Source organism: Manis pentadactyla, chromosome 5, assembly GCF_030020395.1.
Source record: "Manis pentadactyla isolate mManPen7 chromosome 5, mManPen7.hap1, whole genome shotgun sequence".
Lineage (NCBI taxonomy): Eukaryota > Metazoa > Chordata > Mammalia > Pholidota > Manidae > Manis > Manis pentadactyla.
Genome location: NC_080023.1, coordinates 162,404,197 through 162,428,476, shown reverse-complemented (window position 1 = coordinate 162,428,476; position 24,280 = coordinate 162,404,197). Strand labels below are relative to the sequence as shown.

General features: G+C 44.7%; 1 protein-coding gene across 16 annotated transcripts in view; it reads left to right on the top strand.

Annotated features, from left to right (window-relative positions):
* Positions 1-24,280, top strand: part of PTPRT (protein tyrosine phosphatase receptor type T) — a 1,028,419-nt gene that overhangs the window by 630,488 nt on the left and 373,651 nt on the right. For all 16 annotated transcript variants that reach the window (XM_036902260.2, XM_036902256.2, XM_036902251.2 and 13 more), the window contains exons 8-9: positions 6,310-6,606; positions 21,240-21,349. In XM_036902260.2, the coding sequence (XP_036758155.2) occupies positions 6,310-6,606; positions 21,240-21,349 (407 nt within the window). The remainder of the gene's footprint in view (positions 1-6,309; positions 6,607-21,239; positions 21,350-24,280) is intronic.

Genomic DNA, 24,280 nt, shown 5'->3' with positions numbered 1-24,280 from the left:
CCCTTCTCACAAGGTAGCATGTTCCAGCTTCAGTGATTCTAGTTGTCAGGATAGTTAGGACCAAGGGACCCTGTGGTTGTGAGGGTACCATCATCCCCAGTAGAAGCCTCCGGATTCCTGTCCTTGCCTACCTTCATAAGATGTCATGGTAAATTCAACAAATTCCTGTCCCCCAAACATCAGCAATAAATTAGAGGAGGCGTGGGACATAAGCAAGAGAGTGGGTTTGGTTGATCCCAGAAAGAAGATGGATTTTAATTTGGTTCTTTTTACCTTTTTTTTCCCTTTGTGTATCATTTCCATACAGAAATTGCAAATTAATGGTCACATGGAACTATCTGTCAACGTATTACTGCTCTTGCAGTATCAAATTATGTTGGCAATAATGTTTCCAGCTGCCTAGGACTCCATTGCAATTTAATTTGAAAGGAACTCAAATTGCATCTCCAAATGGATAAAAAATTAATTTTACATACAAGCTATCCACCTCCACATTTTCAGCCCCGTGCCCCAAATTATCTCAATTTAGGTTCAACTTTGAACAGTACATATGTTACAGCCAACTCTGCATGCAGAGATGAATACAGAGAAAATTCATGAATTGGAAATCTGCTTTGCTGCTCCTTTTTTAATAAGATGTTCCGCCGTGATGAAGGTCATTAGAAGATTCTACAGCTATTGCCTTTGACAGCAGGAAGGGAAGCTGGGTCCATATAGAACAAAAAAGGCTCAAATTCTGATGTGACCACATGGTAGTCCTTAAAAGAGAGCCTGGGCTCAACCCTTTACTTGTTTCCTTCTGCAGGATGTTAGGACCTTAATTCTGGTTTGGTCTTTAGTTATCACCCACTTTCTGTATTTATTCATTGTTTAATAATTTATTAAGCATCTGTATATTTCAATTTTAAACATCAGGCTATCTAAAGGCTTATGAGTTAGCAGGAGATGTGAACGTGATCAAAACACATAAGCCATTCACCTGCCACTTGATAAAACATGCCAGTGTGTTAAAGAATACAGATGATGGAGGCATCCACTCTGCTGAGCAAGGAAGGTTTTTGGAGAAGGTTACAAGGAAAGGGTGGCACTGGAGCTGTGCCTCAAATATATTCAATAAGGATGTGCCAGTGGCATCCCAAGCAGAGAGAAGAAAATGGCAAAAGCATGGAGGTGTGAAAGGATTCAGGATGGAATAACTTTGTTTTGGTGAACGTAGGGTTTGACGAGTGAATAGTAGAAAACGAGCAAAGGAATTTGGAGGCGGGAGGGTAGAAGGTGCAGGCTGGGCTCAGGTATTTGGTTCAAAACGGTATTTCAGGATGAAATGGTACTTTGGTAAAATCCAACATGAAAAACGGAGAAGTTCTCAGTGGTTCGGAGGACCGGTTTGCCTTGCAGGGCAGCTGTGGGAATGAGGAAGATTCTGAAGACACGACAGACCCACGGCAGGCGCCTGCTCCTAACCCATACTGGAGTACCAGTGGGTCTGGGCCAAGAACACAAACAGACCTCGTGGCCCCTTCCCTTCTGCTTTTGCCCGACTCCATCCCCCCACAAAAGGCCTTGTGCACATATGTGAGAAGCCCTGAGCACCCTTGTCCAAACTCTGCCTACTCCCCCCCACCACAGTCACCCTTCGGTCACCCCTTGGGCCTAGGGGAGCACACACATGGAGGGTGGTCTGATCTTGGAAGGACAGGCCAAGGAACAGGTTCACGCAGGCCATGGAAGTGAGTTTTGGGCAGCGGGGCAGGGAATTCTGGGGTGTCATGTCCCTGGAGGCTGGTTCAGAATGGGAATCATAGGGATCAGGTTGGACCACTGACTTTGCTCCAGAAGGAGGGTCTGAAGAGGCCCAAAGTGGGCCCCTTAATGCACAGGACTCAGGACAGGGTCCCTGGTGCCAAGTCTAAGGACAAAGAAAGTTTACCCAGAGGCTGAGTCACTTAGACTTTCCAAAGAGAAGATGTTCCAGCTTCCCAGACCAAGCCACTCTCTTCCCACTGTTTGTCATCTCATTGGCTGTTCCTTAAGGTCATATGGATGAGGCCCTATCTGGAGGCATAAACCACATGCTCTGGGCTTGGACATATTTACACGGGGAATCTAAAATCAACAAACCAATCTCCACTGCACACACATGACTTTCTCAGCAATTTCCAGCTTGTTTGCACCAGCCCCAGTGTAAACCTGAGACTCTCCCCATGCTATCGGCAATTACTGGAGCAGCAGCTGGATTCGGTGGCTGAGGTTTCAGGGGGTCAGAGTGAAAGCATGCCTGCTTCCATCGCACATTTTGAAAACTCGTTGCCATCGTGTCGGATTTCAGGACATTGTCTTGCTTGAATGCAAAAACAGATATGTTCACCTTAAAGACTCAGTGACATGGTGGAGGGGACAGAACAGGGGCTGTGGAGTCAGAGGGTCTGAGCTCAGTTCTCAAGAACAGGTCACCATCTGTTCATCTCAGCTTAACAAACATGAACTGGCCCCTCGACAGACCCTGTGCCATATGTTGGTGTTGCTGGACAAACAGAACGTGGTCTTTTGCAGCCTGGGAGGAGTGATGAATACATGAGAAAGCAGTTCCTAGAAAGTGTAACAAATGCTGAATGGGCTGGGAGCCCAGAGCTCGAGATTTGGCTGTGTGGCCGTAGACAAGTCACATCTCTTCATTGGCCCCAATTCCCTATGCCAGAGACTTGTTCTCAGCCTGCCAGGGCTAGGAGATTTCCTTGAACTTCTTGATTTCCATAGCCTGGGGAACCCCCAGAATCATTTCTCAGTGTATCAGTAACCCACCTGGACATATTTCCTGAGTTCCTTTTGCCTCTGGTCCCTGTGTTCCCAAGCGGTATCTTATTTGGCCTGAGGGAATCATGCAGATCTCAGCTCTTCCTAGAAGCCAGAGGAACTCCATTCACAGCAAACCCTTTTGTGATGTTTGGAGGACCTTTTGCAGATCCAGGGGTCACCTGGAGAACAGTTAGAGTGGGCTCCACCCGATATCCTGCCTTCCTGCTCACCCCCATCCTCTCCTACTCATTTCCACCAATGAGTGAACCCATTTTTCTCTTCTGAAGGCTGAGCGCAACTGATCCCTAGGCCTTGGGAATATAGCTTCTACTCTGAACAAGCTTCTTAAGACATTTCTCTAAGAAAAGCCATTTTCTCTAAGAGGAATGCCCACTGTTAGGCAGAGGCAATTTTCTCTCTTTACAATTCATTTTATACTCATTAACAGCCCTCTGAGATTAGTGCAATAATTTCCACTCTATAGATGTGGAAATGGAGGCTCAGAGATGAAATGCCCTTGTCCAGGGTCACACAGTTAGTGAGCTGTGCACCAGCAGCTGGATTCAAGCCATGCTCTGCCAGGCTCTGCTGTTCCCCATGGCCTGCCTGTCTGACGATGGTCCATCACAAATGCTTCAGATGGGCAGGTGACTTCCCTGTTCTGGGACCTTCCTGCTCTGGGAGGGAATCTCTTTGCTCTGTGGCAGTCTTGCAACACCCCTGCCCTCTTTGGAAAGGCAGTCTGCCTGCTCCTTCCTTTGAGAGGAGCAGAAAGGTGTCCATGTGCACACCTCCACCGGTGAGCTGCAGGGAGAATACTGTAGGTGCTGGAGACCAGGTGTGAGAAGACAGGCCAGTGGCCAGCTTGTCACCTAATGTGATTAAGTCCCCACATCCTGCCCTGCCCAGCAGGCTACAGGCTCCTGAGGGCCTGGCCACCTCTTCCTGACAGTCCTCGGCTTCCTTGCAGTAGTGCCCTGATGACTGTGACATGCCTCGTGTCAGTGCCCTTCCCCGGGTCTCAGGCCCTCTTGGTATCTGGCTGTCCCTCCCTGGAGTGTACGCATAGCACCTTCCCAGATCCCTCTGGGCAGGCACGCCTTCCAACTTTGCACACTAGACATGGAGTCAGATAGACACAAATTCAAAACCCCACTTGGCTACTCTATACAAGTTCCTAGACCTCTCTGGCCTCAGTTTACTAATCTAGAAAATGGGGTTGGCAGTTGGCCCGTCCCTTACAGGGTCACCTGATGCTGCAGGCGATAGAAGCCAGCACTGTGGCTGCTGGCCATTAACAGTGTTTTGTTTGATTGTTTCATTTGGGCCCATTGGAGATCTAAAAATAAATGTTTAACCTGAGCTGTGGTATATCTTAACATGTTTGACAAAATGGGGTCTTAGCCTTGGACTTAAAAGGGTCTCAAGTATTATGGTTCTCACTATCAAGGTGAGGCGAGAGAACCTTGAGGGCCACTGTCTTTTAGGGGCATGGCGTCAGTTTTGAAGGCAGAGGAGGTCGGCGAGGTCCTGAGCAGGGATGGGCGCCTCCCTGCCAGGGGAGTTCTGGCATCTGGACCTGCAGAAAGGCTCCAGCTGGGCAAGGCTGGGGGACGCTCAGGCTTCCCAGGCAAACAGCTGCTCCATATGCCCACACTTGTACATTTGTCCTATGCCATCCTGAGTTGCTAAACCAAGCAGTGGCAGCCACGACCCCCCAGCTGTGGGGACTGAACTCTCCCCCTTCTGTTTCACATGAACTCAGCACAATGGGCCCTCAGCAACAGCTCGTTCAATGTCACATTTTCAAAGTCACCCATTTGCTTTGGGGACACTGGCTCTTCTTTACACAAAGGACCTGTGAACATGAATAATTAGGCTGTAAGAGTGACCGTGAACTCCTCAGCTGATCCAGGGCCAGTCTGCCCACTGTCCCCAGCAGTGTGTGAGCAGGTCTGGGCCGGCTTGCCAGGCTCTCTGACATTTCCTGGCATCCTTCTCCAAAGAGGGCCACTTTGAAATGTGTTCCTTGGTAACACTCAGACACAAGTCACAGGACATTCTTCCCAAGGGGACAGATCAGGGAGCTCAGCTGGCTTCAAGAGCCCTTCCCTTTTTCTTACTGCTGCATTGGTGCACAGACAGTCTTACCCTAATGATCTGAGGAGACCAAAGGAAAGACAGAATCCATCACTTTGCACAGGGTTTCTACCCAGCACTGCCACTTAAACGTTCAGAACAGACACAGCATACCAAGTCTATTATTTTTATTACCATGCTTATTACTGCAGAAGAAAAACCACCATATATTGAAGGCTTATTAGGTTCCAGGTGCTATGCTAACTGCTGTGCAGACAACATCTCATGTAATTCCCCACTACCCTCCAGTGCAATTAGCTACTATTACAATCACCATTTCATAGATGAAATAAAAGAGGGATCTAACTTGGTAAAGTCTGGTAGGTAGTGTGTAGGAAAATACTGACTTAATCTCTAGCCTGTGTCTACCTGCTCCCAGCTGAGAGAACCCGACTCTGGGACTTCACGGATGCTGACCACAAAGAAGTTAAGCCCCTATCATAACAAATGCCTAAACCTTAATATAGAAAGAGCTTTACATAGGAAGGTTCAAAAAAAATCATGGTGATTGTTATCCATTTTGTATAAAAACATCCATTGCACTTGGGTAAAGTATAACCAATATTCATGATAAAATAAGATATAGCCAATGTTACGTACGGGTCTAGAACCAAGAGGGGCAAGGTGGTGTGGGGACATCACCAGCATATGGCAACATGGCCAAATCTGGTTTTAGAACGATGTCCCTGGAGGGGAGAGGCAAGAAAGAAGGGTTGAGGGCTGTTGCAGTAATGATGAGTTGTGTTGTCTGTGAACGGGAGGGAAATTCCACGGCATAGCCCCTGGGTCACAGTGAGTGCGACGGGAGGCCGAGTGCAGTGTGCTGAGGATGTAGTGGGGTTTGCAGCCTGTGCACCTGGGGTGGGTAACTGAAGAGAGGTGCCTGGTTTCCTAAGGAGAGAGGATGTGACCGGATCTAACCTAAGGAGGAGGGTCAGAACTCCAGCGACCTTCTAAGTTAGTACGTCCTCAGAATGTCGTGTGTGCTGTTGGCAGTGTCCAAGACAGCTTTCGGCTGTACCCTGCTGAACTTTTAAGAATGTAACGATTTTGCATTTATTTTTATGGTTAACATCTGGTTCACATACGGTTAACATGTAAATGGTTAACATTTATTTGTGCCGAGTGATTCGGGTGTTCCTTTTATATGATTATGTTCTCTTTTATATGCATGTATCTAAGTAAGAAAGAGGAGTTTGATTTATAAAAAAACGTTAATTAAATTATCCTCTTGGTGACAAATATCAGGAAGGCCATGCCTGAGTGGCTGAGATAAGTTTAAACAGTTGTTTCCCACCTCGTTTTAGTGGGACACCCACCCGACCTTCCTGACCGTATCCTCAGAGCCCTGTGTCTTGCATGCGTGTCTTGCAGACCCAGTGCACGGCCCGCAGAACGTGGAGATCGTGGACATCCGAGCCCGGCAGCTGACCCTGCAGTGGGAGCCCTTCGGCTATGCAGTGACCCGCTGCCACAGCTACAACCTCACTGTGCAGTACCAGTACGTGTTCAACCAGCAGCAGTACGAGGCCGAGGAGGTCATTCAGACCTCCTCCCACTACACTCTGCGGGGCCTGCGCCCCTTCATGACCATCCGGCTGCGGCTCCTGCTGTCCAACCCCGAGGGCCGGATGGAGAGCGAGGAGCTGGTGGTACAGACGGAGGAGGATGGTGAGCAAGGGAGGCGGGCTTGCTCGGGAACGGGGAGCGTTTGACCCGCTCACAGGGCCATGCCTGTCAGCTGTGAGGTTTTTATTTTCCCTGCACTTTAATCTCGCCCTCTGTATCCTGACTCTTTTCCAAGGTCTTGTGTGAAGGACCATGTAGGTCGGGCATTGTGCACCTCCAGGGGGCGCTGTTCCCATAGACAACGGCAACTCTGCTGCCGACAAGCCCTCAACCAAACTGGGCCTCCTACACCCCCACCCCTCTTCTCACTGTGCACCACCTTCCATGTCCAACGCTTAACCAGTGCCTCCCGAAAGAGAACGTGTATATTGTGTCATGTAAGCATGTTGAGTTTGGAAGTCAGACACCTCTGGATTTTGCAAGAATTAAAATCAGAAAATGCACATAAAGTGCTTTGCACACATATTGAACACACACCTAGGACCAAAAACTCACCTGGTAGATCCTCTAGCATCTCAAATTCAATGTATCTAAAAATGAACTAATCTTCTTGTCTACACTGGCTTCTCTCTCGGTGTTCCTCATCTCAGTGAACCACATCTGCGAGGTCAGGATAAAGAACTGACATTAGCCTGGGCACCCCTATTGATCCCACCCCACTCCCTGACCACCCCCACAGGTTCTGATGAATCTGTTTCCTGTAGTTGACCTTCCAATACGTCCCTGGAGTTGAGACTCCGGGAATACAAGGCCCCTGGCATTTCCTAGAACACATCACCTTTCCTACCCCACTCTCCTTGCCCATGCCATTTCTCCTGCTTGGACAACCTCTCCCTCCCTGTTTTCAGATGCTGTTGATCTTTGAAGTCTTTCCTCACATGCTACTTCCTCCAGGAAGTTTTCCCCGACTGCCCTGAGCCGGCTGGGTGTCCCTTCCCAGGCTCCCCCTGCACTTGGCTGGTAACTCTACCACAGCGGCTATCTCATTTATGGGAGGGCAGAACTTCTCGGAAACACTTCTCCATGGCTCTCTGCCAGTTTTCCCTTTAGCCGTGCTGCCTCTGGCCTTGTGGGTGTCTTTAGTTAGTTCCCTGGAGTCAGCCTGGGATGTAGGTTTGTGTGCTGGGGATGGATTAAGGAGGTTTTCCCAGGGGAGACTGGGAAAGGAGTGTGGTAAGCAGGACAGGACAGGGGAGGGAGCTAAGGTGCAACTTCAGGCCAAGCCCAGCAAAGGGAGCTGCAGCCTGGGCCTGCAGACGAGCTCTGTGGGGCACTTTCTGTGCCCTTCTTGTTCCAAATCAGGAAAGGGAGCTGCCAGCCAATGGTTAAGGCTGGGATAGGGAGGGGTTGGGAAATAAATTCTCAGGAAGTTTTGACTCCCTGCACATGCAGGCAAAAGGTCAAGGGGCACAAAAATAGTATGAAGGGAAGGGGTCTGAGCACTGATGTCTTCAGGCAAATATCTCCGCTGGATTCAGTTTAGCCTTAGAACCTCAAGGCAGAGCCTCTGCTGTGGCAGTCCTGTCTGGTCCTCTTGTTTCCTACCCAACACTCCTGAGTGACCAAGAACTTCTGGATCCCTGGTGGGTCCAGACCCACATCCTCAGCTGCAAAGTCCCATAAAGAGATAAAGGAGAAATGAAAAGATAAAGCCTCTTCTCACCCTGTCCCCTGATTCTTCTTTCTCCTAAGTCCCATCTTAGAACTGGAAGTTGTACGCAACCCACCTTCATGACAGAGCCTTCCTGACCACCTTGAACTTCCGCATCCCTACAACCCCTCTGACTGTGCTTCCCTCGGGGACGCCAGCAGTGGGGAACCTGGCGTTTGTCACCTTGGCCCCCAACTTCCTTCTTTACAGCCCTCCCCCTTGATCAGCCTTGCCAGGTACTCTGAGACCTCTGCCTCCTGTGAGCCCATTCCCATGAAAACTCCAACAGAGGGCTGGGCATCTCATCACGGCTTCATTCTGCAGCCCCGGAGCTGTGGCCCTGAGTTTAGCTTCTGGCAAAACAGCCAGACCATCCCTAGATCTGGCTCCAAACTGTGCAGCCCCACCTCCAGCAGGGAGAATAACCCCCCGTTTGAGAAAGTGAACTCCGGAGCCATGTACATCTGGGACAAGTGACTGAACCTCTCAGCTCCTTGGTTTCCTGATCTAAAAAAATGGAGATAAAAATAGAAACTACCTTACAGGTTTTTGTGCTCATTAAAAAGAAAGGTATGTAAAGAAATGGGAACAATGGCAAGCAGATTGTAAGTTTTCAATAAATATAGCTGCCACCTTTGCACTAAATCGCAGAAAAAAATATTCCTTGACAAAGGATTCTCCAGCTCGAGCACCCAGAAATCACCCACCTGCCCTAGGAAACCTCTCCATCACTCTGAATGTCCACTCCCAACTGCTTGTAGCAAATAGGTTACAGACTCTCAAGGAGTGGTGAAGTGGTCAGTGCCCAGTGCGAGAAGTGGGGTCAGGGCAGGAAGGGTGGCTTAGGAACAAGTGTCCATGGAAAACCCCTGGTCGTTATGGAGGAGTCACTGTTGAAATCCTGCATGAAAATTGAGGACTCCAAAGATGAATGATAGGGTTTGGCCCAGGAGTGGCTCAGGGTGATTTCTTCAGGAGGTTCTGCCCACTGCTTTTTGATGATTACTTACATGAACAATAGTACACCCCAAGTCCCATCTTTAAACTCTGCCTCTTTGATAAACTTTGATAAAGCCTTTACCAAAACAATGTGAGAGCAACAATGCTTTAAAGTTAAATTTTAATTAAACACCATGAATAAAACATCAATTCCTACTCTACCAAGGTGTGTGGAGTTTATCATAGTAAAAACACCAACCTCCAAGATGCCGGCTCTCAGTCTTGTAGCTATCCCGACGCCCCAGCTCAGGAGCCACGGGGCTCGAGGAAGGTCTCAGGAGATCACAGGCCTCGTCTGTGCGCAGGATTAGGTCCCGTTCCTCATAAAGGAGGGAGAGGCACCAGCTCTGTTTGCTGGGAACTCATTCACCTCCAGGACAAGCTGAGGAGGGGACACCACGTTAGTCCATTATTTCAAACACCCTCGGGGAGCCGAAGAGCAGCTTCTTAGCTTGAGTTGCCTGGACTCATGCCACTTTCATCTGTGCTCCAAAATTGTCTACTGGGGAATTTGTAGAATTTGTAATTTCAGCACCTCTGGGGCTTTGCAGGCCTGGGATGTAATGTGCTGCTGGAGAGAGAAACTCCCGGCCTCTGAGCCCTGTTGCTTCACCTGGGAAGCAGCTGTTGAAAGGCGACTAAACAGGCTTCAGCATTTGTTCATGTATGTGTATGATACGTAGGTATATGTATTTAGTATGGAAATATCATTTACAAAAATACATACATTGTTTTTGACTAACTGAAAGTAAATGGCAGAAATCGTGACACCTGACCCCGAAGCACTTTAGCATGCATGACCTAAGGTCAAGGACATTCTCCTACATTCCATAGAACATCTAAGAAATTTAACATTAATTTAAAAAATAATCAAATAGACAATCCATGTTCACATTTCCAGTAATGTTAAGCCTGATTTTATGTGACCAACCAGACTATGAGACATGTTTGTCCAAAGGGCTACATGGGTTGGTGATGCATATTTCTTACCGAGTCTGTCATGTCCAGGGGTCCATAATGTCAGGGAGCCTCTCTACTGGTGATTTGGTGACTTAGCTGAGATGGGGTTCACCCATTCCTTCCACTATAAATGTACGATTTCCCTTTGTAAATTAGAAAATCTGTGCAGTGACACTTTGAGGTGGTGAGAGTATCTTATTCTCCACCTTTTCACTCAGTGATTTTAGCATTTCTTGATAATCCTCACCTGAATTAATTATTGCACTGGTATTTACAAAAGGGTGATTTTTAAACTTAGCTTTCCCTCTACATGTGTTAATTAGCATTCTTCTTTATAGAAGAGCTTTTCTTTCCTTATCCCCTTCCCCATTTTCAGTATCCCTATTGACTCATAGATCATTTTTTGATTCAGTGCATAAAAATCATTAATATCTTCATTTTTTTCAATGCTCAAATTATCTCATGTATGGTTAGTGGGATTCCTTTAAAGTTGGTCTTTTTGATATGGTCTCATTAGTCTCCTTTGCTTCTAGAATATAATATTCTGGTCTATCCTTGTAATTGCCCCAAATGTGATGTTGACCATTTATCTAAGGATTTCTGGTTGTTTACAGGGGGCAGTGGTATTTCAGCACTAAGACATACATCCTAGGTGGGCTCAGTGGGGTGTTATTGCCTCTAGACTGTTCAAGAAAGTAGAGCTGGGGAATATAATTTACCTGTTTTAAATCATGAGCTCATAGGGATTCAAATCCAACACCTCAGGATTCTCCTGCCCTCATCCTCAATCCATGTATTTATCTCCTTCCTCCCACAGTGAGAGCCCTAGTTCCCAACATCCATGCCTTTTTCATTTGCTGCATCCTACAATACACATAAATAATTTCAGAATTGCAATATCAATTCCCCTAACAAACCAGAAAGTTACTAAGTTAAAGATTTTCTTTTCAGTTTTTCTCTCCTTGGGTAGTCAGAATGCCATAGCCAAAGGTTCATTCTTTTCTCTGTATGCTTATATTATCAATTTGTTACCCAGTTAGGTTTATTTGTTTCAGTTTTAAGATTTGTCTTCCCACCTCCGTCCTTTTTTATTTAATTTCATTGTTTTTAACATCAAAGTAGTTGTGTGGTTCAAAAGTCAAAAGTATATAAAAAGGTTTTCTCAGAGAAACATTACCACCGTCTTTCTTTCCCACTGCTCCTATCCATACCTAAAAGGTAACCATTTTTATTAGTTGCAGATATATCATTCCTGCAATTCATTTTGCAGAAAAGTAAAAACTATTTTTATTTTTAAAATTTTTATACAAAAGGTAGCATAATAGATATACTCTGCATCTTGTATTTTTGTTTACTTAATATATCCTGGAAATCACTCCATATCAGTTTGTACAGATTTCTGTCATTCTTTTTTACAAAATACATGGGACTTCATTGTCTGGATAGATGGTTGATTCAAGCAGGGTCATATGGATAGTTATGTTGTTCCCCTTATTTGCTGTGGTAAATAATATTGTAGCAAATAGCCCTGGACATGTTGTTTTGTATTTGTGGAGATGTATTTTCAGGGTAAATTCCTAAAAGTGGGATTGCTGAGGAATAAAGATAAATACACATGCACTTTTGTTAGGTTTTGACAGATACTCCTCCATAGATGGTGTATCATTCTACATTTTTCACCAGCAATATTGTTACATTTTATCTTAACACCAAATGTGAAAAAGCAAACAGTATCGTTTTTCCTATTTTACAATAAGGAATTTTAGGCTCCCATATGATATGTAAGGATATAAAAAATAATTGATTATAAATAATAATATAGTATATAATATGTTAATATAATTGGCATGTAATATAATTAATCGCATATATATGTTATTTCATTTAATACAGTAACTAAAGTTTCACTGTAGGGAAGACTGACGTATCTCAGGAATAAGTGTCTGTTTTCTATGTGTGTTTCTAACAAGTCTAATTATCTGGTTTCTCAGTCACAGGAAGCTAGAAGAAGGCTACGTGTTGCCAGGGACAGGAAAATATGTAGTAACAGGATGCAGCGTTTAAAGTCTGTAAAAGGGGAAAGAGGAAAGAAAAGCATAAAAGACAATAACAAGGCAGTGAGTAATTCAGTCCAGAGTTAATGGAAAGGCAAAAAGCTATACCCACCTTAGTAAGTCCTGAAGGCATCACTTAATTAGAGCTCAGTACATTTTTGACGTTTACAAAGGTGACCTCAAGATATTATAAAGGGTGAGGAGAAATGTAATTATGGCTTCCGAATGCCCTCCATGAGCTAGGCATTGTGCTAATAGTCTTCATTTGTACAGTCAGCTGCCAAATACCTTGATGTAGGAGCTATTGACACAGGGGTGCAGAAGAGAAATCTGAGGCTCAGAGAGTTTAAGGAAGCTGTCCAAGGTTACCAAGTAACAAATGGCAGAGCCAATAAATAGATTCCAAAATATTTTCTGTGATTTTTTTTCCCCTCACCCCATCTAATATATAATCCAATGCCTGGCAAAAACCTCCCTACCTTTATTTTTTTTCTGTAGCATTTATCATCCTCTGAAATACTGTGTGTGTGTATGTTTGTGTGTGTGTATGCATATATATGTATATTTACTATATGCTTGTGCATGTATCCGTATATATGTTTATTGTCCCTCTGGCACATTGTAGGTGCTCATTAACTATATGCTGAATGAATAAACATCTGAAATCAAAGCCCATGCCTCTTTCACAATATCACAAGGCCCTGTTTTTGTATATATACATATATATAATATGTGCATACATATGAAACTAAGAATATGTATTATGTATTTTATCTTTATTCAAAACTAACTCATAATGGCTTTCTAGAGCTAATCATTAGCCTTTCTTCCCACCTGTGAGTTCTGTGGTACTACATTCATTGCTTGAAATCTGCCACAATGGGGAAACTTACACCACAGAGATTGGCGACACGCTGGTGTTTTGTTTTTCTTGGAAAACTGATTGTGGCACATGTACTAACATACTACTCTACAGTTCCATTAAAAAGATATATTTGATGTCTTAAGATGGAAAAATTTATCCAGTAATCATTCTCTTTCCTCTGGCAAGACTGGAAAACACAAGTAGACTGAAATTGTCTAAATCTGTCTTGTCTCCATAAGACTCACTTGGGGATCTCATGTAATGGTGGCCTCTGAACTATTTTTAAATAATTTTGATTTTTCTTAAGTTAGTTCTGAATCTCCTTAAAATGAACAACAGGCAACTAATCAACAAACATGGCACCTGGAATGGAGAGACCCAAACAATGACCCAGACAAGAAAAGCTGGAAGGCAAACTTCTATTGACTGTGCAAGACTCTGTGCTTCCACGTAAGCGGACTTTTTACTTCTCACACCTACCCTCAGAGTTCACCATCATTAGCCTCACGGTCCAGATATGAAACTGGAGAGGAGGAAAGGAGAAGAGAAGAGGGGAGAGGAGGAGAGAAGAAAACTTCCCTTCATTACACTCTGTCCTCTGTTATGTTGAAATGAAAATTTCCCTTAAATTACCACCTGACTTTTAGGCACAAGAAAACATCTGGTTTAATTACAGTGAATTTACATGAACCTCCTGACAAGAAGCACAGTTAAAATTAGCAAGTTTCATGTGCTTTTTTTTTATTTTGAAGAGAACGAAATTATAAAGTAATTAACCTTTGTTGTGGAACTCTGTCAAAAGGATGGAAAGTTCCATGCTGTTAGATAGAAGACGAAACGAAATTGTGGAAAGGGAGTACATGGATTCATTAAAGAATTATAAGGAAAGAAAGAAAGGGTAAAGCAGCACAGAATCAGAAGAAAAGAAAAAAAAAGGAATCTTTCCCAAAGAAGCCTTTTCACAATGAAACAGAAAAAAGAAAAGTAGAAGAAGACCCAGTTAGTTCGCTTCCTTGAAAAGGACATCTTGACCTGTGGGGTAGGAGGGTGGTGTGGTACAAAGAGCCTTGGCCTGGAGCTGAAATGTCCTGGCTTTGCCACCAACAGCTCTGCAATTGCCTTTCAGCCTTTCTGAACCCACGTCTGCCAGGTGGTAGAAGAAAGGTTGTTTAGGAAATACTTCTGGGCTGAATCCAGGCTCCATCCACTATTTTGTTATGCCATCTTGGTTAAATACGTTGCATTCTGTACACCGGAGTACCTCCATCTGTAAAATGGGGATGATAATAGAACCAGTTTCTTGAAGTGATGCATGAAAGTCTATATGTAAAGCTCCTAACTGCTTCTCTGCCAACAGCTGTACTAAGTGGGGTGTGACCAATACCAGACATGGAAGACAGATTTTTAATCAAGGGTGTATAGGTAGGAAAAACTAAACCAAGGCATTGTGCAAAATTTCTGTTAGTCATGGGCAAAGGGCCACTTTAAAGTAACCTATAATACAGCTGTAATCTCAATTTCAGATCTCACTCTGACCATATAAATAATGAGTGCAACAGTGTTCCAATAAAATTTTATTGACAAAGCAAACACCTGGTTGTGTTTGCCACAGCTAAAGTTTGCTGGCCTTTGATCCACACTCATCCCCTCACATAATTGCCTCCAATATCTTGGCTTTAAAATCCATCCACATGCTAATGACTCCCCCACCTGATATCTCCAGGCGAGACCTCTGCCCTGCCCTCCAGAGTCATTTATCTAACTGCCTATTCAACCTGTCTACCTGGACTGCTAATCAGCCTCTGGAATTAAGCATGTGCAGAGTTAACCTCCTGCTCATCCTTCAACCACTACCTCACTCCTTGTCCCCACAGTCTCCTTATTCTCAGTTAATGACCCCTGCATTTTATTCATGGCTTAAGTCAAAAACCTTGATTCCTGTCTTTTATCACACCCCAGGCCTTGGATTGCACAACTCCAGGGAAACCCGTTGCCCTGTATCCTCTAAGATCGACACCCCCTTTCTTTGCGTGGAGCAGCAACCGTGCTCGCTGCCCATATCCCGGCCATCAGCACATCTCTTGGCTCATTCTTTCAAATATAGCAAGACCTCAATGATTTCTTACAGCCTCTACTGATAGCTCTTTGGTCCAAGCCACTGTGATCTGCAGTCTGGATTATTGCAGTCTCCGACATGAGTGTTCAGCTTCAGCTCTGGCCCCTGCACTATTTCCTTAGCACAGCAGCCAGAATGATCTTAAACCATGAGGCGAATGACGTCATCACCCTACAGTGGTTTTTCATGTCACTGCCATTAAAAGCCCAGTTCCTCCCCAATAGCTCACAAGCCCCATGTGATCAGAACTCCCAGTTCTCGGTGCCTCTCTGACCTCATCTCCTTCTACCTCTGCCTTACTATGCAAATCCAGTCACTGTTCTCAAATATGCCAACTGTGTCCCTGCCTCAGGACCTTTGCATGTGCCATTCCCTCTAACTAAATGATGTTTCCCCAAAATAAACAGGGCTGGTTCCTTTACCTCTTTCAAGTCAGTTTCTTTCAGGAAGTTCTTCCTTAGCCATTCTTTTAAAAACTGGAAGCTTCCAACACCTTACCTTTTGTCCCTCTTCCCTGCTGTATTTCCTTAGCATTTATCATTTGACACTCTGCATATTTCACTCTACATTTTATTATCTGTCTTCTCCCACGAGAATGTATGCCAAGGAGGCAGTGATTTGTTTTTCTATTTTGTTTAGTGGTATTTCCAAGTATTTAGAAAAGTGCCAGGTAGATAATAGGCCGGCAATAAATATGTTATTGAATGAATAAATCCTGAGTCCTCAGAGACAAAATAGATTTTAAAATTACTGTAAAAATCAGAAGAAGATTGTAGAAAGCTGCTTGATATACTCTGTAAGCTGTGAGGAAATATGACTTCCATGATTAGCAGTATAACACCAGTCAGAGGTAATAGACAGAGGTAAGTACACCAAGGAAAATAGTAACGATCATAACTGATTCTGCAAAAAATTCAAATTGGTGATCTCTAGGCTCTACGAGAGCCATTCTCAGAGAACGTGATGGGACCAGGGGGAGGAGCAGACACACAGGGTAAGGACTTTGTGCCAGGCACTTTGCTAAGCACTTTACATGTATTGATATTTCAAATTCCCACAATGCCTATGAATTAGGTACCTATTGTACCTCCACTTTAAAGCAAGGAAGTGAAGGCACAGAGAGGTTAAGCAGCTTGCCCCAGATTATACAGCAAATAAGTAGCAAGAACAGGACACAAACCCAGGCAGTCGGGCTCAGCTCACGAATTTAGTCATTGTGCAATACCCCCTTGTAGGTACGCATGGTACAAATGAGCTTTTCAATTCAAAGTGGTGATCTGATCATTCTTAAACTACTTTCCTGAAGAAATTTGGAGAAAAGTACCATTAAACTTGCCTTGAGAACTATAAAAGGAAGCCATTTGCATACCCCAAGGAAGTAATGCAAGAGAGGCAGTGTTGGAGGAGGGGGACCTAAATGGGGAAAAATGACCTCATTGAAAGAACCCCCTGCCCCCCACCACAGGGCACAGGAAGAAAAGACTTCCAAGTCCACTGGCATTAATACCCTCAAAGTCTGACTGCCCAGGGCTGAAGGCAGCGTTGGGCTATGGAGCTGTGGATGGGAGTGTGGGTTGGGGATGGAGAGACCTCAGTGCTGTGGGCATCTTTATATGCCAGTCCGCAGGCAGAAGATGGAAGCTTTCATTCCATACCTGCATATGGGGGAGGGATTTAATGACAGGTTCTTTGAGAACAGACACTCCAGGCAAAAGAAGGGACAGTGCTCACATACTTCAGGCTGCCCCCCAAATCACCAAAAATGTCCCCTTTCTGAAGGCCTTCTGACTCATTATAAAAAGTGCCATTTGCCCCCCAGAAAAATTAAGGATGCAACTGAAATAAAAATTCTGATGGGACATTTTTGAAGATTTGTCAAATTACTCCTCAGTTCTTCTAGAAGAATAAATGGGTACTGAGAGTCCAGAAAACTTTGCAGAAAGAATAATAATAAAAGCAAAGGAGTTGTTCTATCGCATATTAAAACACGTTATTATATCAATGCAACAGAGAGATACTTTTGGAGTTAAAGCTATGACTCAATGAAATAGAAAACGACACAATATATGCCAAGATGTGATATAATTTGACATATTAATAAAATGGTATTTGAAATCACTGAGGAAAGTTCTGATCAGTCAGTGGTCCTAAGAAAACTATAAAGAACTATAGTTAGATTTGTACTTTGTATGATACATAAAATAGATTCTGGATGGATTAAAATGTCAGGTTTAGAAAGAAAAAGATGGGAATACATCATAAAATAAGTAGAAGACAATACAGATGACTGTTTATCTGAGGTGGGGTGAGAAAGAGAATTTGCTGTAAACTAGCACTGAAGGAGGAGACCAGGTGGCCTAGTGCTGCTGGCTTGGAGTTCACAGCCACACCCTGCGTCATGTAGACCCTTCCTGACCAGTAGCCTCGGCATCACCCCATTCAGCCTGCTTTCCACGTCTTAAAGAATCTCCCCTTCCACCACACTTTGGTTTTCACCCTCTCTTTTTCAGAGCCATTTGAACACCTCACCCCACATCCCCAAAGCTTGTGTGCATTTTCATCTTTTATCTCCAGGAGGGAAAGTACTTTCTTTGCACCCATCCCCTGCTCCCGCCTCTCCAGGACCCTAGCAAAGTCAGCTCTTTCCCACCTTTTACCTTTTACTTCGGTTTTGGATTTGTCCATGGTTGCCCTGGGTCATGCCACAACCTCTCCCGTCTTGGGGAGGGACTCCTGCTCTGGCCCCGCCTCCCACCCCTGCTGTGTCTTGCGTTCCCTGCCCACTCACAGCCGTCACCGCTCACCTGTCTCAGGACAATCCCCTGCCTTCCACTCTCTTCTCCACCCACTGCAGGATGGCTTGTGACCTCAATGTGCTCCCTAAATCATACATGCTCAGGAAACAAGTAGCCAGGAAGACACTAAATTCAGTGGGCAAATTGAAGGTCACATTTTAGTTGACCATCCAGCCATATTTGTCACTGTTACCCAGTCCCTTCTTGGCCCTCCCTTGGCTTCTACATCGACAGCTTGCCTTCTTGCTGTTCCCCTTGCCTCTCTGTACACAGGCCCCCACCTCAGTTTCTCAGTGTCTTTGTTTTTTTCCTAATTGTTACAGTTGGAGTTCCTCTGGGCTTAGTCCTACACCTGCTTTTGGTGTCCCTTTTTGCATTCTTGCTACGAGATCTATTCCCTGCCATGGTTTCATTTTGTTATTACTGGCCCTTCTTGTATATCCAACTCCTACTCAACGTTACCAGTTTGGTGTCCTACATACCCCTCAAATGAAGTGTGACCATCCGAGCTCACAGCGTCCTCCCAAAACCAGCCCTCCTCTGAGGCTCCCTGTCCCTGACCCACTGTATGGGTATATAAGAGAAGAGCCGGAGTCTTCCTTAACACATCTCTTCCCTCCTTCCCCCTTATCCATCACCACCAAATCACAGTCGATCAGCACTCCCAGATCTCCCAAACAGTCTGCTTCCCGTCCACACTACCATCACCCTGCTCCAAATCATCATCACTTCTCCCCAGGGACGGATTTTCACCCTCTGCTCTTGCCCTTGCAAAACTCTCCACCACACTCCATCATTCACCCTCCCTCTTTTGCCCTACTTATCCGTAACTTCTACTTATCCATTGACTCTAACTTATTTTCTACTTACTACCCTGATTTGCCAGATTAGATTTTCTCTGCTTGTTAAAATTCTCCCAGTACCTTGTGCCTGTACTTCAAAGTCTTGATAACAATTAAAAAAAAATAATTGTGAGTGCCATCATTTATTTAATGTCTGTCTCCCTTCCCAGAATACAAGCTTTATCAAGCCTTAGGTTATCTTTCTCTTTGTCACAGGTACATCCCTAGAGTCCATTACAGTCCCTTGGTCATATTAAGTAGTCAATAAATATTTGTGGAAAGGATGAATGGATAAGGAAAAGCAATAAGAGATCTGACTACTTAGAAGCTTCTACAGACCTACAGGATTTAAAAAGCAAATGAAAAACTGACAGAAGAATTTGTAACCTATGTGGAAGAGCTTATATCCTTAAAAGCAGATTATAATTACAAGCCCCTAAGATAACAATGAACAAAAAAGAAGAGCCATACAGGAAAATGACCATGGAGTATAGAGAACATGTTTATAAAAGAATCCATGCAAATGGCCAGTTAAACTGGAGGGAAAAAATCTGCACTCTCCAGTATTCTGGAAAAGATACACATACATACATACACTTAATTTTTTAAATAGCCAGTGTTGGCAAGGACAGGAAATGCATATTCTTCTGTTGGGGAACTCAGAATGCTAACAAACTCTGGAAAGCAATCTGGTAATATGTGTCAAGAGCCTTAAATATAAAATAGTTCCTCTACTTTGGCCCAATAAACTAATTGCTAAGAATTTATCTTAGAGACATCAGCGGAGTTGTGTGTCATTGCTTACTGATAAGAATGCTCATTTCAGTGTTATTTATAATCATAAAGAATTCAAACAGAATTTAATGCCCAATAATAGAGGATCAGTGACAACAATGGAGCATTAAGATGCATGGCCCCTAAAAAACTTTGAAGGATTTTTTATAAAAACTCTGTGATCTGTTTTGCAATAAAAGGTCACCGTATAATATGCACAGTGGGAGTTGAATTTTTAAACATAAAATATGTATATGCACAGGCATAAAAATTCTGGAAAAAAATCTCCAGTTAAGGGATTGTGAGTGATTTTTGAATCTTTTTGTATATTTTTAATATTCAACAAATTCTTTGTATCATGTCCATAGTGAGAAAAACTAAATGTATTTTAATTTGACAATAGGGAACTGATTGCAGCATATGGCCAAGGCTATATCTAGAGAGACATAGCATGATAATTAAGAGTATATGCTTTGCAGCTCACAGGCAGGTGTTCAGTCCCTCTTTACAACTTAAGAGTCGTATGACCTTGAGCAAGTTACTTAATTCTCTCAGCCTCAGTTCCCTTGTCAGCACAAAGGAGATATGCCTACTGGGCAGAGCTGTTTTGTGGCTTCAATAAAATAAAGTATGTAAAATTCTGATCAAAGAGTAAGTGCTCAGTAAAAGTACCTCCTTTTATAATGTCAAAATACAAATAAGTCCAGTGATGATTTACATGAATTGATGATTCCCCAAGGGATTATAACTGGAAGTTTGCAGAATCATTTATTTTATGGTTCGGCATCTTCCAGACTGTCCTAATAATGATGGTGGAGTCTAGCAGGAGGGTGCTGGCAGGAGCTGACGTGGGCACAGAAGCAGCCCAGGAAAGGTTCTGCTCATTAGGGCAAAATGCTAACATGAATCCCTTATTCACCTGTCATCCAGCAGGCAAATGGTTATGAAACATCTACCATGTACCAGACATTGATTCAGATTCAGCAGTGAGATAAACAAGCTGCCTTCTTGGGGCGAGACGTGCTTCTGCTGATTGGATTGAGGTTTCAAGGCACATAGTTCCTGCTGGATTTGGGAATTAGGAAACTGAGGAAGCACTTGCTTGGCGAGAACTTGATAGGGTTAGGAAAATGAGAGTGTTGCTCACTTTGTATTCCTCAAATACCAATCCTAAGGCAAGAATCTACTTCCAGAATCCCTCCTGCTGGCAGGGCTGGTGCCTGCTGATGTCCTCTGTACCCTGACCAGCTTTAGCTTGAGAACAGACTTGCTCAGTCTGCAGGTGAAAAGCCATTGACCTCCCAGGAGAGAGCTTAGCAAACTAGAGCCCACAGATCAGCACCAGCTCATTGCCTGTCTTTAGAAGTAAAGTTGTATTTTGGGATTTTGGAATGCAGCTACACCTATTCATTTACAGATTGTCTGCAGCTGTTTTTGAACTACAAGTGCAAAGATGAGTAGTTGTAACAGGGACTGTGGTCCCCCCCTCCAACCCAAAGCCTCAAACATTTATTATCTGACCCTTTACAGGAATACTTGGCCAGTTCCTGTTCCAAGTCAGTGGGGCTGGGGAGCTGAGTTGGAAAGTGACATCAAGCCCTAACTTTTCTCTCCTGCAGTTCCAGGAGCTGTTCCTCTGGAATCCATTCAAGGCGGGCCCTTCGAGGAGAAGATCTACATCCAGTGGAAGCCTCCCAATGAGACCAATGGGGTCATCACGCTCTATGAGGTAAGGACGCCACACCTTTTGCTGTATCACTTGGTTTGGCTCTATTTAATTTACTTCAGCCTGGAGTTGGTGAATACTTACTGAGTGCAGAGCTCCATTAAGTGCATGAAGGTAAGTGAGACATGGCTTTCCAAAAGGTTTTGGGCAACAGGGTGGGAAGAAAAAGTGAGGGCATGTGGTTGTGCTGTCTTTGGTAACAGCCTCAATGACAAAGCAAATTGCACATACCACACACTGAAGCGACTCCCCATCTCTTCAGTGCGAGGGAGTCAGGGCTTGGAGATATAGCTGAGGAGACCCAGGCACGGCAAACAGTACTTACAGCTCATCAAGAAAGCCGCAGTACCCACAGGGTGCACATCCTGGGCTTGCAAAAGAATCTCAGGGTCATTCTGTACCCTGGAGGTACATAATTTTGAGGTGGCCGAGGCGTATTGACTGGCACCCAGGTGATGGTGTCACAAGGCACCCCATAGGATGAGCAGAGCCTTCCCATATCAGGGCTGAAGCTAACGTCCTCAGGCAGGCATGCACGCATCAAGCCAACACATGTGGCTTCCTGAACACTTGCACAACCAGGACATATTGTACTGAAGTATGTCGAAAAGAAACAACAAAGAAACACACAAAAAAACCAATAGGGCTGAAATAGGTAAATTCTAGTACCGGGATATGGACAGGATTGACCCTCCTCAGCCTCTACCCCCATATATTCTGAGATATCAGGAGATTGTGATACCAGCTGCTGTAGGGAAACACCTAGATGCAGAAGGTAGGGCATGGAAGCCAGAATGATGGAATCTAGGACCCTAGTGGCTCTACCATAGTGTCAGTGACTTTTGGCAGGTTCTTCTCTCCAAGCCAGCCTCAGTTTCCTCATCTATATAATGGAGTGGTAATGGCTGCTTCAGGGTTCCTCTAGGGAGTCTGAGAGGGGAAGGCCACAAGCATCCCCAGGCTGAAAAACACTACAGACCCATGAAAGGACTTAAGACACTGGGTGCTCATGCAGAAAGACACACCCATTGAGAGCAGGCTTGGGGAAGACTATTTCCCCATAAGGGAGGATGAGTTCTTGGGAGGAAAATCAAGGAGCTCATGATGAGGGAGAAATACTCAGGATGAATCTAATGGTCACAGAAGTTCTCTAGAGAGACCTGGGTGGACCCCAGCCCTCTGTGAGGGAAGGAAAAACACTCCATCCTGGTTAAAGTGCTTAAGAAAACACCTTCAGAAAATGACTTATCTCACTAAACACAGCACTGGAAGAAGAGCTAACATCTCCATCTCGGCCATGTGGTTGGGAGAAGCTTTCTTCCTGGGGACATTGGTAGAGGAAGTGAGGTGCCCTAATATCAATGCACCTTGCCCCAGATGTGTTCAAATCCTTGCCTGGAAAGAGAAGGATTGGAAACTTGCCTGAAACAAGAGTCAGCCATTTCAAAGCTGCATGCTGTTCTTTGTAAAGTAGAAGCCACAGTTTCACACACAGACATACACAAGGTAAACCCTACTTGAGCGAACATGGGTGCACACACAGCTGTGAGTTAGACACCCTGCTTGAGCGAACATGGGTGCACACACAGCTGTGAGCTAGACACCCTGCTTGAGTGAACATGGGTGCACACACAGCTGTGAGTTGGACACCCTGCTTGAGCGAACATGGGTGCACACACAGCTGTGAGTCAGACACCCTGCTTGAGTGAACATGGGTGCACACACAGCTGTGAGTTGGACACCCTGCTTGAGTGAACATGGGTGCACACACAGCTGTGAGTCAGACACCCTGCTTGAGTGAACATGGGTGCACACACAGCTGTGAGTTGGACACCCTGCTTGAGTGAACATGGGTGCACACACAGCTGTGAGTTGGACACCCTGCTTGAGCGAACAAGGTTGAGCACACAGCTGTGAGTTAGATACCCCGCTTGAGCAATAGCTCCTTCAAGTCGAGGCCTCATTGCATGATGCCCTCTCTGGAGCTCTGGTCACTAAGGTGGGCACCCTTCTCACTTTCATGTGAACCCAGTGCCTTGAGGATTTTTAAGGACATGGGGATGTTGGCATTCCTGTGAGGAGCTCTACCAGGAAGCTATGGTGAGACACCTTCAAAGCAGCTTCTTGGCTGGAGCAAAGCACCTTCAAAGCACCTGGGCTATGACTGCAGAGAGCCCGAGCTGCAAGGCTGCCACCGTTGCACTTGGTTGTGAGCATCTGAGGCTAGCTTTCAGGATATGCCAAAATTTGTAGCTGTTGCTATAAAGGGAACTAAGGAGGTCATGGGCTTAGGCCATTGTGTTTTGAGGATAAACATGGCTGTGGGCATGTGTATCACAAACTAGTGAGGCCTCAGAAGGTAAAAATGTTGACTTTTGAGGTCAGACAGCCTAGTTCTGAAGCCCAGCTCTGCCACTTACCTTGGGTACTTCAGGTAATCTTTCATTTATATTTCACCAGAAACATAAACATACATTTAGGGCTGTGTTTGGCATTTAGAAATAGCATTGATAAATGTTTGCTCTTATCATTACACAAAAAATGAGGAAATTGAGAATCAGAGAGGCAATGTGTAAAGACTAAGGTCGTACAGCCAAGGTGGCAAATTAATGGATCCTGAATTCAAGTGCAACGTCTTGCCTTTTACTCAGTGTGGTTCACAGGCCAGCAGCATTGGCATTTCCTGGAAGCTAGTTAGAAATACAGCATCTCAGGCCCCACCAGACCTTCTGAATCAGTCTCCATTTTAACGAGGTTCCTGGGCGATTCCCATGGGCATTCAAGTTTGAGGAGCACTGGACTTCTCCAGACAACAGCATTCTTTAGGAAGTTCCTACAGTTGAAGAGAGCATATATCCTCCTGAGCAGACAGATGGAGGGGGGGACTCCCCAACACTGAGCTCAACCCAGTCCTGCCCTAGATAGTAAGCAGGA